Genomic DNA, 15,649 nt, shown 5'->3' with positions numbered 1-15,649 from the left:
GAAACTTCCAAGTGCTGCCTTGGTGTCCTCGAGCCTCCCGGGGCCCCCGAAGGCCTGACCGCGGAGTGCCCCTGTCCTCACCAGATACGCTCCCCACCAGCAGGAAAGTCTCCCCGCCTGGCTGGAGCCCCATCACCCGACCACCTGCACCCCACCGGGTCCTCAACCTACTGGTCCTCACCTCCCTGCCAGCCCATTCTTCGAGCAAGCCAATCATACTCCCCCCTGGGGACAGGGGATACCCCACCCTCTTGTTACTATAAAGCCTCTCCCCACAGCCCCGCTGGTCCCCTCTGCTCCCGGGTGCAGATCCCGAGTGTGCCCTCCATGTGCCTTGTGTGGTGTGTAGCACTGTGAGGTCCGGACACGGGACCGATAAGTCTGTGTTCGTATCATCTGTCCAGTGCGGGGTGTTGTGTGCTTGCTTAGCTAGTGTTAAACAGGGCAGAGGACACCTCCTCCAATGGGGTGGATGGCAGGAGACCACACCTCCAGCCACAGGAAAACTGAGCTCACCTTGAGTCCCGGGGGTCCATCCGGGCCTTGATAACCATCCAGTCCTTTGCTTCCCTGCAGGAAAGATGTTCGGGGCTTAGTTTTACCGCTAACACAGAATTTAAAGAAGTGACCACGATACCATTATTACGGCTGACAACACTGACAACCCATGAAAATTACCTACTACCCACTGTGCCCAATGTTCCCTGATTGTGGTCTCAAAGTCCAAACGTGACCTGCGGCTGATAAGCCTCATAATTATTTTGTTTAATTAAAAATTTTTTTAGCGTTTATGTTTTTGAGGCAGAGAGCAAGCAGAGGAGGAGCAGAGACAGAGGGAGACATGGGATCCGAAGCAGGCTCCAGGCTCCGAGCTGTCAGCACAGAGCCTGACGCGGGGCTCGAGCCCACGAGCCGTGAGATCGCCACCTGAGCCGAAGTCGGACGCTCAGCTGGCTGAGCCACCCAGGCACCCCGGCCTCACAATTCTTAAGAGTTGCCTCCTCCTTTCTACTTTTTCCATAACTTCTGTTATTGTTGCTGTTGAAGAAACCGGGTCACTGGTGGTCCACTCTTCCTCGCAGTGGTGGAAAGTGTGCACCTCAGCCCGCAGACGTCCTCTCCAGCAGCTGTTCTCGCTACAGGCTTCCCTCCCTGGGCTCAGGTGCACCTTCCGAGCGAGAATTAGTCACAAGGCGTGTCGTGTCCTTCCTACTGCGTCACTTCAGGAGGCTTGGGGCCGGGTTGCCCCCCTTCAGTGATTTTATGATTGATCCATCTATTAAAACCTTCCCCCAAGCGGGATTTTGAAAAATGTTTACGAGCACCAAATAGGAGCATTAATGCCCCCTAATTTAGAATTTTTCTCTTCATTTAGAAAGTGCTCAGTGCTGCTTTCTAATCTGCTTGAATATTTATTGAAAGAGAACGTTCACCCTCGTGAGTCACATCATAGCTGGATATATATGTAAAGCTTTTTAAGAAACCTAGAAGTTCATTCCCTCTTGCCAAAGAATAGGTACAGTGAGGCCCCAAGTTGAGAATACCACGCGCCAGTGGTGTAAAAAATGCAGCCTGGTTATTTCACAGGATGTTCTGGAACGCGGGAGCACACATGCTGAAAGTCCTGTTGCTTAGCGTGAGCAATGACGGGGTTGGTTTTGTGCTTTCCGCGCAGGCCTTTCATGTCGACGGACTTCCTTTCACACTAGGTGGAGCTGACGATTCAGAAGTGAAGGGAAACTTCTCCGAGGTCCCACCAATCTCCTACTTGGAGGCCATCTCTCGAGACAGGCACGGAGTCCTGAAAGAGCGCGCCGATGACGGGAGCAGCTAGGCGCTCAGTTCTCAGCGGCCTGCGCGCCAACCTAACAACTCAGCCCAGACGCCGCGCTGGAGGCGGCCAGACGTGCATTCGTGCTACATGCCTGAGCGCCGTCTGGCTGGGCGACGCCATCACTGGGCAGTAGTGGGTAGTACCCCCCCACACCCCCTCCGTACAACGTGCTCACCACCTGTGCTGCATAAGCCACAGCAGCACCAACGTTTCCGAAACACGTCTGAGCAAACGTTTGGAATGAGCCGGGGGCTTCGGAAAACCAACAGGGGAAAGGGCAAAATGGAAGAGTGCTCAGGATGTCTCTCACTATTGGCTCTATCGATCCACAGGTCTCCCTGTTGGCTGCTGGAACCCCAAAAAGCCAAAACAATGATCTAGAAGTTTCCCTGTGAGTTCTCAGCAGCAGGTAATTGACTGGGGATGGGGGTGGGCTCAGTATTATGTAGGACTCAGCAGAGTAAAAGGGGGAGATTGTACTTAGGTGCACGTGAGACCACAGGCAGCTGGAACCCTGATTGTCTGGCACACCAGGAGTCAACACAACCACCTAACGGGTTGTCTTTGTGTTTCTGTGCAGACATAACAACAGGGGTGGCGGGGGGGGGGGGGGGGCAAGGGCTGTGCGGTCAAGGAGGAATTATCTGGGGACTAGATCAGTAACTGAACAGGTCGCTAGGAGTAATGGCAGCTTGTCAAGTAAGACGAGGTTCAGTGGTCACGTCTGAGGTGCCGTGTGGCCTAACAAGCAGGGACTCTGCCATCTGTACATGTCCTGGGCATTTCCTATTTGTATGGTTGAGTAAACTGTCTCCCCACAGAGACGTCCCACTTGGCCGGAAGTGTCCCCGTCTTCCCCTGGAAGATGAGGGCCTTCCGTTCTAACATCTGGCCACAGCAGTTAGAGGCCCCAGGTGGTCAGTGTCTAACTGGGTGTCTTGTCTCACATAAACAGCGAGTTCCAGGGGGCAGCTGTATCCAACTGCATTAAAAAAAAATCTGTAACTCCTGAGTGCCGGGTGTAGAAGAAACCCGTAATTATAATTTCCCTGTCACTGGCAAGCGATGAAAGTTTGAACGACAGAACTTCGGTTCCACAGGCAGTGGAGACGGGTCCCTTGTAGATGTTGCCTTAGTTCTCTGTCTCTTTGCTTGATTAATGAAATCCTTCCACTGGAATTTGGCTTTTTGGCCTTTGGTTGGGGTACGCCTGGACAGCCGTCCTCCAGGAACACCGCCTTTGGGGGTGCCTGCATCAGTTACGAATGTCATGAGAACGTGGATGCAATTAGGGAAACCCTGGTGTCAGCTTCTCAGCCTGACTTTGGGATGAAAGGACAGGAACCGGAGGAGTGAGACAAGCCAAGGTTGCAGGAAGGAGTCGACGCTGGTCCCGCTGCGAGCGGGTTAGAGTGTCAGCAGAGCCTGGGTCTAGGGCTAGTGCCGGCTGGAAGCCGGACCCAGAGGCCACGTCCATCTGAAGTCCCCGGGGAGCTCCCCGTGGAGACTGATGAGCCCCACGTCCTTGTTGTCCACACGGCGGTGGAGCCCTGGCAGGATTCAATGCAGTCATGATTCAGAGGCTGAACTGATTTCTAAAAAGCCTGTCTATGCACTTCCTAGGACTGAACGATGGAAATCCTGGCCTACGGGCGCCAAGAGGTGTGTCCCATACTGTCGACCGTGTGACGGCTGCAAACAGCAAGCAGCTGGGAACCACGGTGAGGGGTCGTTAGGCACACGGTGCGTCCTTTTCCCGCAATGCTGTGCAGGTCGCTACCAAAGCTCTGTGGACGTGTCCGTGCTAATGTGGAATCATCTGCAAAGCACGGTGGTGAAATAAACAGGCGCGTCAAACTTACCTTTTGTCCTGGTGAACCTTTCTCGCCATCGAGGCCAGGAGAACCCTGGGTTGGGACGGAAAACGGAAGCAAAAACATCTCAGAATGGACAGCAACATTTCCCGGAGGGCTCTATTACCGCCCCTGACACGGGCTAACATGAAATGCTTTACTATGAGAGTATCAAAATTATTTTCTGAAGGAGGTGGGTCATCACATCTACTGCCCAAAGAAATACGGAGAAGTCTAGAAAGACGGTATGGTTCATCCGGTGGAGGTGTTAAAAGACCTGCACTCCAACTTCCTCAGGGGTCTCTTATTTTCCAAGATTCTAACACGCGTCCTTTTAGTGGCGGTGGCTACCAGAGAGCCACCACAAGGCCACTCTGCCTTTGTTCTGGCCACATTTCCCAGTGCACTTGCAGTGAGGTGTGGCAGGTGACCGAGCTCCGGCCGATGGAGGGAGGACCGAAGTGGCAGGCGTCATCTGAGGCCGCGCTCTAAGGATGGAGGTCTGCCCTTGGGCATGGGAGCCACAGGCGCTGAATCTCCATGGGGGGGACACTCCCGTGACCCCCAGCACCCCACCCACCGTCCTAGACTCTCAGGGAAACAAGAATCAACTTCTCGTGTTGGGGACAGTCTACACTTCCGTTACCGTGGGTTAAGGCAGCCTCACCGGCATTGGCAGAGATGTCTCTGTGTTCTGCCCCTGCCCTCCTTCAGTGGAGTCTCCAACATCATGGTTACTGGGGGGGGAGGGCGTGTCCATCACTGTGGGCTCGCCCGCACCGGTCAGCGGGCCACTCTGGCAGGGACGCTGGGAGTGGGGAGGCTGTGCGTGGGTGAGGGGAGAGGGTATGTGGGACCTCTCTGTGCCTCTAGCTCGACTTCGCAGGGAACCTCAAGTCTGCTTGGAGGAATCCAGTCTACTTAACACGCAAACCCAGCAAACCGCACTTACGGGATGCATCGCTTACCCGTGTGCCCGAGAAGCCCATGACTCCTTCTTCTCCCTTCAAGGCGATGCCCTAGGAGGAGAGATAAGATGTGAGGCAGCTGGCCCGTGCACTTTACCCCCTCGGGTGTTCTAGCCCCCTGGGACTCCTGGGGTCCCCAGTCCAGCCCAGCACGATTCAGGGTCACATAGAGTCCCCCAGGTGGCCTGAACTAGCATCGCTCCAGGACACCACTGGCATTGTCACGTAGCAGGTGATGCCCAGGAGGGCTGGGAATACAGGGCAGGCATGACGAGGACGGAAGACAGCATAGCAACGATGTGCTGGCCCCAGAACTGAAGCCACTGCCAAGCCCGCCGTCCCTCCACCTGTGCACCTGCTCTCTTAAAGCGCCGATGTTCAGGTCACAAACCCCAGAAGATGTTGGTTAGCTGGTGTATATTATGCAAAAGGGGAGACATTCTAAAATTGTTTTCTGAAAAGAAGCGTCAAAGCGCCACCCGGTGTCACAGGTGGATGCTGCTAGAGCCCTGTGCGTGGTCAACGGGAGTGGGGGCCGGGTGGGGGGCTGGGGGGACCCTGCCAGCGAGAGGAAACCCGGCCGCTGCTTGACTTACCTTTCTTCCCGGCTCCCCCTCACTCCCCTTTTCGCCCTGTGAAGACAGTGAAGTGTCAGAAAGAGCATTAATTCAAGAGCAGAAAGGACGGATGGGCTTCACCATCCAAAAAGTAGTTAATGCAACGGCAAACAGTGACTACGAGTGACTCATAATAAACAACTCCCATGTTTTGCAGCTTCAAAGTTCAAGAGAAAAGAAGTATGACTTCTTCTGGTCTTTCCCAATATCAGTTAAATCCCATGCTACGTCTGGTGGAATGGGGAGGCTGCCCGTCCGCTCTCTGCACGGCCCCCCCCTCGCCCACAGCGCAGGCCCATGGTGACGTGCAGTGGCAGAGGATGTGCCCGTGAGAGGCCCCCAGCGATGGCGTTCGTTTGAATAAAAGACCCTTAGGAAGGTCCTCTCGGGGGAAAAGACATGTTTGGAGCATATTAAAACCCCAAGCTAAACAGGCTTTATTTAGGAAGCAGGCTCAATTTTATATGATCGCTTTTTACCACTCTTCTTGGTCTAAAATGGGGGAAGAAATGCAGTGACCACTGGGTTCTTTCCCTCATTGCTGCTGAGACGGCACCCAGGATTGCTGTCACTCTCAGCGGCCTCCTGCAGGCTGGCCGGGCCCCTGTCCCCCATCCATCTTGTTGCAGAAGCTGAAGGAAATCTGCTGCAGAAGCTTGAGCACCTTGGCAGGGATCGCACGTCCTCTGGCCTCACTCCCCGCTTGGCTCCTGTCCTGAAACTGGACAGAGGCCCTACCTGGCTGATGGCGAGGGCACCAGCAGGAGCCGGAGTCCCGCCTGGATCCCACCTGATGACTCAGTGGGGTCCCCTTTCTGCCTGGATGTCCAGGGACATCCTGCTCTAAGCTCAGATGGCTCCTGACACGCTTTCCTTGGCGTTCTGCCTTACATCAGCCACCGCCCAAGCCCCTTCTGTCAATGGTCACGTGGCTGTTAAGTCAGGCACAGCTGTCCAGAGCGACTCCCTCCCAGAGGCCTGCCTTCCCCCAGCCACAGCCGAGCACCCAATCCCCATCTGGACAGATACTTGAGAGTTGGAATTAGATCCCATGTTTGGGGTTTTCACTTTGGTCCCAGGCACTGTCTGTGACCTCAAATTGGGGACTTTGCCCTGATGGAGTGGTCTCCACTCAGCAGCATTATGAGGTTGAGTTTATTGACCACCTTCCTTTGGCACAAGGGAGCCCGGACACTGGGGAAGGTTCACTGGCCTGTCTGAGTGAGTGAGTGGTAGAGTGGGGTGTTAATTAAAAAAAAAAGTTTATTTATTTTTTTGGGGGGGGAGGGGCAGAAAGAGAGGGAGACATAGAATCCCAAGCAGGCTCCACACTGTCAGCATGGAGCCCGACTCGGGGCTCGAACTCACGAACCGTGAGATGGTGACCTGAGCCGAAACCAAGAGTCGGGCGCTAGACCGACTGACCCACCCAGGCACCCCTGAATTTTTATTTAGATGCCAAGAGTACACTTTTAATCAAAGAAAATGTTAATGGAAATTATAAAAATCAGAAAACTGACTCATGGGAGAACGCCCACAGCGATGCTCCATTGTCAGCAAAGACAAAAAGTAGGTTTCTTTTGCGGAACACAACACTTTGCTCAGATAGTTCCCATCCTGGCTCTGAATTATGCTTGGACCATTAACCTGTGCCTGCACAGGAGATGTGCATACTCAGGACAGATTGGAGACTGTTCGTGAATTCTGCTGTTGTCACAAATTTGTCACAGTTTTTTTTTTAAGATGATGGACTAGCACACCTGTGTGATTATGGGCGGTGTCTTCATGTATGATGAGCCAGCTGGGTACTAAGACTTTACCACTTCGTGATTGTTTTAAAAAGATCAAAGAAAGTTCCTTTCTTTTAGTTCAACTGGAAACACAGTCAACTTTGCTCAAGCCTCTTTACCTTATACTGATCTGGGTGGAACATCTCCTTCATGGGCCCGATGATGGCATGGTGGATGTCTGATGGAATCCCATTGGGTCCCGGCTGTCCCATGTCACCCTGGGAATGGTTTAGCAAAAGTAGTCAGCTTTAAATTGCAAAGACACCATCAGGTGTGAACAAAAGCACCACTACAAACTGCTATTCCTACTTTTGTATATTACAAAAATTACACTAGTTTTGTAATGTTATAATCATAGTATAAAATAAAATCATAACATAAAATTATTTGTGTCCTCCTCGCATTCATCATCATTTGCAATTTATTCATAAACAGTGTTGAGGTTGTTCATAAGTGTGGGTTACATTTGCTTCTGTGGCGTTATCTCCTTATGATGAATTCCTGTACTAGGGCTGAATGTCTCCACATCAATGTTTCCCTCTATTGTGTTCCAAGATTGGGACCCAGGTGTAAGATATGCCTGAGAAAGGAAAGACTACTCCAGTCTCGCCACTGCTATGCCCGTTAAGGGTGTTCTTATAGAATAAAAAGTAGCATCTTCAACAGATAAAATATCTCAAGCTTTATTTGCACTTTTGTCATTAGCAAGAAACACTTCTCACTTGGTGCACAGATCCCAGAAGGAATCAATCTGCAACAATTAGACAAGGATTCTTGCATAAGAAGGGGCTTCATCTACCAGAAACTGACACAAAAAGAAACCTATTGTCTTTTCTTTGGCATTTCCACATGCAGACTATGGAATACAAATTTGAGCCCAGATGTCATATAATGTGAACAGGAGCAAAGTGACACAACGTAGTATTCTGAGAGTCTGCTAACATTGTATCTGAGAATTGCCTGGAGGTCTTGGTTCGTCTTCCTTTACCTATGGGGCCTCGATACTCTATTAACATTCAACTCAACTCTTTGGAGATGATACACATTCACTTCTTTTCCATCCTGTCTAAAGTGATGACTCTTCCTTCTGCCCAGTGATTTCTTCCCAGATTTTTCTTCTTTTTATGTTAGTTCACTATTTTGTCATATTTCATTGTATAGGTGTGTAACTTTTTATGTGTTCAGATTTTTCAACGTTTTCCTTTGTAAATTTTTTCTATGGTATTAGCACAAAGAAAAAGTCTTTCTCTTTGGACCTGAGCAGTACCGGACTCCACTCAGTGTACTGTGTGATCAAACAGCCCAGTGGAAAAACAAAATGAAAATTCATCAACAATGAGGCCACGGCACAAAGTTCACGGTGGCCAGTGGGTTTTGTGGTGAGTGCGACCTGTTACGTGTTGGTGAGCCTCTGCTTGTGTGAGCCACCTGCCACATTGGGCGTCTCACGTGAGTGGCCTCAAGTGATGCTCTCGAAGGCCCTTGGTCTTTGCGTGTTGGTGGTGCAGGGATTACAGACGCCCACGTGGTTCCTGCTCGCCTGTGAGCCCGGTCCCTGAGTGGGCTCCACGTTGGCTCGTGGTTTTCCATTCAGTCTCTGCTCACTTACCTTGGGGGTCCGCACATTGGGAGACACCTCGGGCAATATTTTTCCTTTGTGGGTGCTGCAGACGGCTGAAGTCACTCACATCTGTGTCACAGGTCTGTCCGGGGCTAACCTAGACTGTTGGCTTTCACTGTCTCAGTGACCCATCACCGTAACTGGAGCATTTCCCATAGCCCGGCATTTTATAGTGATCATTTCCTATGCAAGTGGTCAGAAGACGACTGCATGGAAAGCAGTCATCAAAATGATTTATTTCCTGCCTGGAGCCTGTTTCCGATTCTGTGTCTCCCTCCCTCTCTGCCCCTCCCCCGTTCATGCTCTGTCTCTCTCTGTCTCAAAAATAAATAAAAAACGTTGAAAAAAAAAGTTAAAAATGATTTATTTCCTAATTGCTAAGCAGGCCTCTGCTTTAATCTATTATGTTTCCTTACCTTCTCTCCCTTCTGTCCATAAAAACCAAGTCCTCTGTTGCCCTGAAAAGAGAAATGGTTTTTCTGAGTTTTTAAAAGTCATTAACCACAGAGAAATATATATACATGTGTGTGTGTGTGTGTGTGTGTGTGTGTTTATATATATATATATATATATATATATATATACACATATACATATTTAGAAGAAGAGATGTAAGCTCTATCTATTTGCAAAATACCAAACAATTATCTTTGCATAATATTCTGGCATCCCCTCCCCAAACCTATTTGACACAAAAGAAAATTAATGTCTTTTCTTTTGCGAGTTTCACATATAAAGTACGTAATAAAAGTGTGAGCCCAGAGATCACACAATATGAACGGGAGCAGGCTGGGGTCACGTAGAAATTACGGAAAGCGGCACCTCATGGTGTATCGTGAGTGTGATGAAAACAATGGGCTTTGGGAAAATGCTGTGCTATTCTTGAATACAGGTGTGCTTTTAGGGAAAATCCGTATTTTATACTCTAAGCGAAACCCTGAAAATAGCGGATTAATGGCGGTTTTTCTGGACTCTGTCACCGCTGGGAATGTTTTAGCTTGCTTTTTGAAACATATTCTTGTTGTTCAACCATCCCAAGGCTCCCGAAGTTGGCTGTGTCATTAATTCTGCACCTGCTGTGTGAGCCAGGGCTCTGCGGCATTTAACCCTGTGCAGCATGCGATGAATGAAGATACCGCAGACGTCTGGCCATGGCCTCCCTGCTGGCGCGCAGCAGAGCCCAGACCTGATCCCGAGTCTCTCGGACTCGGTAGCGCACCTGTCGTCTCCACGGATGAGGGTCTCAGCGTCTCCTCAGACCCAGGAAACAGCCACTCCCCACCCCCCTGGATCCCAGATCTCAGGATCAGGATTCAGTCTCACTTCCGCCTCAGCCTTTTGTCATTTTGGTAAGATAATCCTGATTCCACAAACACATCTGACCCTTTTCATGACTTTAGGGGCTGGGGATTCTCTGGCTGGGGCCCCCGACTTGTCACGTACTTAATAGATTCACAAGTGGGGGGGATATGTGTTCGAGAACTGACTTGACCCCCAAGTCCAGGAGCAGCTGTGCTACACGCTTACACATGTTCTAGAAATAGCGCTCTTTTCTTTGGCGTGCAAACAACTCGGCTTCCTCCCCAGGGCCCCCACATTCCCACCAAGACAAAGGATGGCGTGGGGCCGTATCTGCTCCTTCTCTCTGCAGTACCCTGCTCCCCCTCCGATGCCCAGATATTCTCCAAAAAACACAAACAAAGCCCCTAATTAATTTTTGCTATTTTGCTCCTTTCCCACCTGGCTGGGAGCTGAAATCAAAGCACAGCAAGGCAGCCGGGCCAGATCAGAATGCGCTTTGCCGGGGGCCCCCGCTGTCCCTCTGCCTCGCGAGCCGGCCGCCCAAGTCCCCAGGAAGTGACCTGGTGGACGGCGAGGGCTGTTTGTGCTGCAGCCAAGCGGGGATCTGAGGCGACCCTGGGGCTGGGCGGCCCCGTCCTACATCCGCTTCTCTTGGCTCGGGGCCGTTCCCACCCTGCTCGTGGCCGCGAGACAGTGGGGAGCCCAGCGGTGGGGGCAGCAGCCTTAATGAGCTCCAGCCCCAGCCGGAAGCCAGGTCAGAGGTGATGGGAGCAGAGGAGGGGGACGGTGGACGCCGAGGTCCCCCGGAGGCCAAAGAGATGAGGTTTCCGTAGAGCAGACATGGGAACATGCAGGCTGGGGGATGTCCCCGGCCACGCGCAGGCCACGGGATGGTCCTTGCACACTGGCAGCTGCAGCCCAGCATTTCTGACCACCCATCCCCTTCCCCACCTGCCTGCTCTTGGTCTTAGACATTTATCCAACTTTCCCTGTTGACACTGAACCCTAGTTCCGTCTACAGGTTCTGACAAGCCACCTCCTTTCTTGTACTTCATCCAATTTAATCATCTTTCTTGGGTGGGAACAGTATGGCCTTGGGCTCAAGCCTGACTTGAAAATCACAGACTAGCTTCCTGGGGGCTGGTGTCACCCTCCGGCACAAAGAGCTTAGTTACATCTGGGCAGGAATGCCACTGGCTCCCCACCCCGCACAAATACAGCCACATTTTGTCCCCTCTGGTGCACTGACACATTCGGATACACACGAGCTGGTCTTGCGTCTACATTGCTAATCAAACATTCATCAGTGTGATTTCCACACGACGGCAGTGGGATGTGATTTTTTTGGTCTTAAAAACCTACAGAATCATTTTCATCACAAAATAAACGATATGTCGTTGTCAACCAAGTAGCCCTATGGTCAGGAAAGGGGCACACAAGTGTGTAAGCCACCCCTCCCCCGTCACCGACTTACCGGCTGTCCTTTAGGTCCAGGGGGTCCAGGCGGGCCCTGCACAAATACAAAGGAATCTGTAAACTGTTTTCTTTATCCCAGGACCCAGATAACTTCTGCTGGGAAGCTCTGGGAAAGCCATTCTGTGTATATTTAGAACACCGTGTAGTATGTAGAGAGGTTTCTGATCTACCTGCCTCAGTGGGGAGGACGGGCTGGAGGGCAGAGGACCGGGGGCGGGCCTGCCTCTCAGAATTTGCCAGCTGTCCACCTACAGCTGTTCTGGGTTTGCTCTTCTGAGTTCAGACTTTTGACTTCACCCGGGTCCTAACTCCTGCCTGCTCTCACCCCCCGCAAGGTCCCAGGCCCTGTCACCGCGGACACTGCCTCCCGTGACCTCCTCCTAGCATGTTTTGCTGGAGGGGTCAGCAAATGTTCACAAGCAGAATTAACCTGCGGGTCCAAACTGCAGGGTTGAAAGTCCATCTGCAAACACCACGGTCTTTCTGCAAAGTGTTCAGCGTCAACGCCACACTTAGGATGAGGTGTTAAACACGCACGAGATGGGCGGTTAGCGTTTAAGCACAAGGAAGCATGGGCGATTCTAATGGCCCGTAGAAGAACCTGAAGCTGTCAGATCAGCTCAGGACACGGCGGGGACAGGCCCCTGCTTCAGATTTCCCCGAACTGTGTATTTAAAGACCAACCCCTGCCCGTGTGGCGTGTGTACCGTGGGCGGGCCGACAGCTGTATGCGGCGGGGGAGCAAAGAACCTGGCATCTCGCGATCCTCGCTTCTCCGGTTTTCTGCGACAAGGTCTCTCTCACCTGGACCCGGACCTCCCCCAGTGTTGTTCAAGGCCCATTTGTCTTGATGCTAAACTTCCAGGGAATGAGGGGCAGACACCCAGTGGGGGTGGTTTAGTGCCGGGCTGGTGGGCGGTGGGGGAAGTGGTCTGGGGGGCTTCATGGGCACCAGCACCTCTGTTTTCTCGTCCTCTCCCTCCCTGCAGCAAGCCTTCCCTCACCCCCGTGTTGTGCAGGTGCCACTCTGTCTGTTGAGTTGCACGGGCTGGGAACCCCTTCAGGCAGCCACTGGGGCCATTTTGCTAACTGATGTGTAACATCTCACTGGCAATGATGGCCACTCCCAGGTGTGGCACAGCTGTCACGATGGCCACACCCAGGCAGAGACCATTTCTTCTTATCCACCTGTCGGACTTTGATGTGCTTGGCCCAGGGGTGACCACCCCTCCCCCGCCCCCTCGCCATCAGCTGGCTGGGTGTGGGGCCGAGAGAGCTCGTCTCGACTGGAAGGGGGCCCAGCCAGCACCATCTCCACACTGGACATGCTTGGTGGTGATCTAGTGCCCACAAATTTCAAGTCCTCATTCTTCAATCTTAACAGCAGCAAAACGCATGCGAGAGAGTCTCGACAGTCTCCATCGTGACCACAAGCATCCGAGATGTATCGTGACGTTTCCACATGCATCAACAACTGAAGAAGCCATGTGTCTGGGGGAACACCCTGATGGCCCCCTCAGAATGAGCCGGGCACCTGCTACTTACTGGTCTTCCTGGAGCTCCAACCGGACCCATCTGTCCCATAGGCCCGTGGCGGCCAGGAGGCCCCTGCATACAGGCAAAAAGGAAGGCTGTTAGGAGAGGGACACCGGTATATGCAGTCCTGAGTTCTTGACATTCTGCTTGGAACATTCTCTAATGAAAATAGACCTTACCTGGAAACCGACCAATCCAGGCTCCCCAGGTTCACCCTAGTTGAGAGAAAATAATTTTAACAGTTCTGGTTTTTATTTATTTATTTAAAATGTTTTTTTTTTAACATTTATTTATTTTTGAGACAGAGACAGACAGAGCATGAACGGGGAGGGTCAGAGAGAGAGGGAGACACAGAATCTGAAACAGGCTCCAGGCTCTGAGCAGTCAGCACAGAGCCCGACGCGGGGCTCGAACTCACGGCCCGTGAGATCATGACATGAGCTGAAGTCGGACGCTTAACCGACTGAGCCACCTAGGTGCCCCAAGAGTTCTGGTTTTTAAGTGTCTTTAGATTTAGTTACATTTTATCACAACTTTGGAAACAAATTCGGAAACTATATCAGCCCCGCCAGGGGCTTGGTAATGCTACCCTTTATCTGGGGCATTGTGAATACAGACTGGAAAGGTGTGCACCCACAGGTAAATGTCACCCCCATGGGAAATCGATGATTTTTTTTTAGTTTACTTATTTTGAGAGAGAGACAGAATCCCAATCAGGCTCCACACTGTCAGCACAGAGCCCTACCTGGGGTTTGATCCCATGAACGGTGAGATCGTGACCTGAGAGAGTTGGATGCTTAATCGACTGAGCCCCCCAGGTGCCCCAGGATAGAAATCGAAGGTTTTTAGCTTCTTCATGGTGCTGGGCTGTTCTACCACCCCAGAGGCACTTGCTTATAGCTCAGCCATACTAGGGAAGTTTTGTTATTATTAGGAATTACCCTGATAGCTCAGGCACGAGTCCCACCTCTAGCGAACATACCCTGTATTTGTCGCGGTCCACACTGGAAAGCGCGTACGGCTCACCTTTCTGCCCCTTGGGTCCTTGGGGCCCCTATGGTAGACAGGACGTGGAAGACAGAGAAAACACAGAAAGGCCCATGAACACTCAGTGCAGTCAGTGCTAGCCATGTGGGTGATTAGACATTGTCTGTTATGGGCAATGTCAGTGGTCCTTACGGCTTATTTGGGTTATTTTGAACACCAGTCCTACATTCAGCCACAAAGATGAGACTTTTGTATTTACCCAATAGTATCTTCCTTCAAAGTTAAAATGGAAACGTTTTATAGGACTTAGGTTATTTACAAAAACCCAAAAGGATGCTCAGTAAACGAATCCTTCAGGATACCAACATGTTGTTTCTCTTCGTAATAATACACTTTGTCTTTTCTTGGGCATTAGGGTGCTAAAGATATTAACACATATGTTCTGAAGCACCATTTTTGGGAAAGATGCTGGGTCATTCTGTAAAAGTGGAATTGTGACAAATACACTCAGTACGTGTGCATATTGTATGTGGATGAATGTCTTTCAATGTCTGTGTATGAAATCAGTATTAAAAAATTTTTTTTTAAACATTTAATCTTAAGACACACAGAGAGACAGAGTGCAAGAGGGGGAGGGGCAGAGAGAGAGACACACACACAGACAGAATCCCAAGCAGGATCCAGGCTCTGAGCTGTCAGCACAGAGCCGGACATGGGGCTTGAACTCCCGAACTGTGAGATCAGGACCTGAGCCGAAGTCTGACACTTAACTGACTGAGCCACCCAGGCGCCCATATAAAATCAGTATTTTAAAGTGATGGTTATATTTATTGATAATGATAGTTTCATGACATTACAGCAGACTGGAAAGTGATGGTCCTCGTTGACAAGGTGACCCACACATAAAAGACAACCCAGGGAGAGGACTGGGGAGGAGAAGCGAGAATAAGAGAAATCCACGAACTTTAGGGGGAAACACGCGGGGAGGAACGTGTGAATATTCTTCCCCAGTCTTAGAAATGTTTTCTTAAATAAAAAGTTTTACCAAATAAGATGTTGGCAAAACCCTGACTTTGCAATATTTTGATGGCAAGAAGGCAGCCATACAGAAATGGAAAACATTTCAAGATTCTTTGCAAAGACCTGAAAACTGAGTCTACAAAATAGATGAATACACGGAAGTTTTCCATAAAAAAAAAAAAAAAAAAGCACACTTCTACCTGCAGGGGCTGTTTCCATGTCACAGAGGATTTTAGAATCTAACAAGATGGGAGCTAACGGCATTCTGTCAAGCTCTAATTAAGCCTTTTGATTTTGTTTTTGCTCTTGCCCAATTCTTCCCTGTTACTTGAATTGTAGCATGGGGGGAAATGCAAGGACACAGGTAAAACTGCACGATACAAACCACACGCATTATTTTCTATCTTGTTTACAGAATAAATTTGGAGAATGAAGTTCTCTGGACGCAGGAAAATCATGCCGAGATGTCTGCAGGAACGTGTGCATCCTGACCGCTGCCTAGGGACAGGGGAGCACCTGCCTGGGGGTGCAGGAGCCGGGCTGAGCACACCCGCCCCGGCCGAGGGGTCCACAGGAGCCAACCCGCCCTCCTTGGAAAGTCTCTCTGACACAATTTCTAAAAGGGCCTTCTGGATGGGCCCATGA

At 50.9% G+C, this 15,649-nt stretch overlaps 1 protein-coding gene across 2 annotated transcripts in view; it reads right to left on the bottom strand.

Moving 5' to 3' along the window:
* COL4A2 (collagen type IV alpha 2 chain) overlaps window positions 1–15,649 on the bottom strand; it is a 176,446-nt gene that overhangs the window by 52,806 nt on the left and 107,991 nt on the right. For both annotated transcript variants that reach the window (XM_049647211.1, XM_049647210.1), the window contains exons 8-17: window positions 13,980–14,051; window positions 13,177–13,212; window positions 13,007–13,069; window positions 11,460–11,495; window positions 9,100–9,141; window positions 7,182–7,280; window positions 5,252–5,287; window positions 4,656–4,706; window positions 3,697–3,741; window positions 517–570 (exon numbers count right to left, since the gene is read on the bottom strand). In XM_049647211.1, the coding sequence (XP_049503168.1) occupies window positions 517–570; window positions 3,697–3,741; window positions 4,656–4,706; window positions 5,252–5,287; window positions 7,182–7,280; window positions 9,100–9,141; window positions 11,460–11,495; window positions 13,007–13,069; window positions 13,177–13,212; window positions 13,980–14,051 (534 nt within the window). The remainder of the gene's footprint in view (window positions 1–516; window positions 571–3,696; window positions 3,742–4,655; window positions 4,707–5,251; window positions 5,288–7,181; window positions 7,281–9,099; window positions 9,142–11,459; window positions 11,496–13,006; window positions 13,070–13,176; window positions 13,213–13,979; window positions 14,052–15,649) is intronic.

Source organism: Panthera uncia (genome assembly GCF_023721935.1).
Source record: "Panthera uncia isolate 11264 chromosome A1 unlocalized genomic scaffold, Puncia_PCG_1.0 HiC_scaffold_16, whole genome shotgun sequence".
In the NCBI taxonomy this organism is placed as follows: Eukaryota; Metazoa; Chordata; class Mammalia; order Carnivora; family Felidae; genus Panthera; species Panthera uncia.
This window is presented reverse-complemented; position numbering and strand designations above follow the sequence as displayed.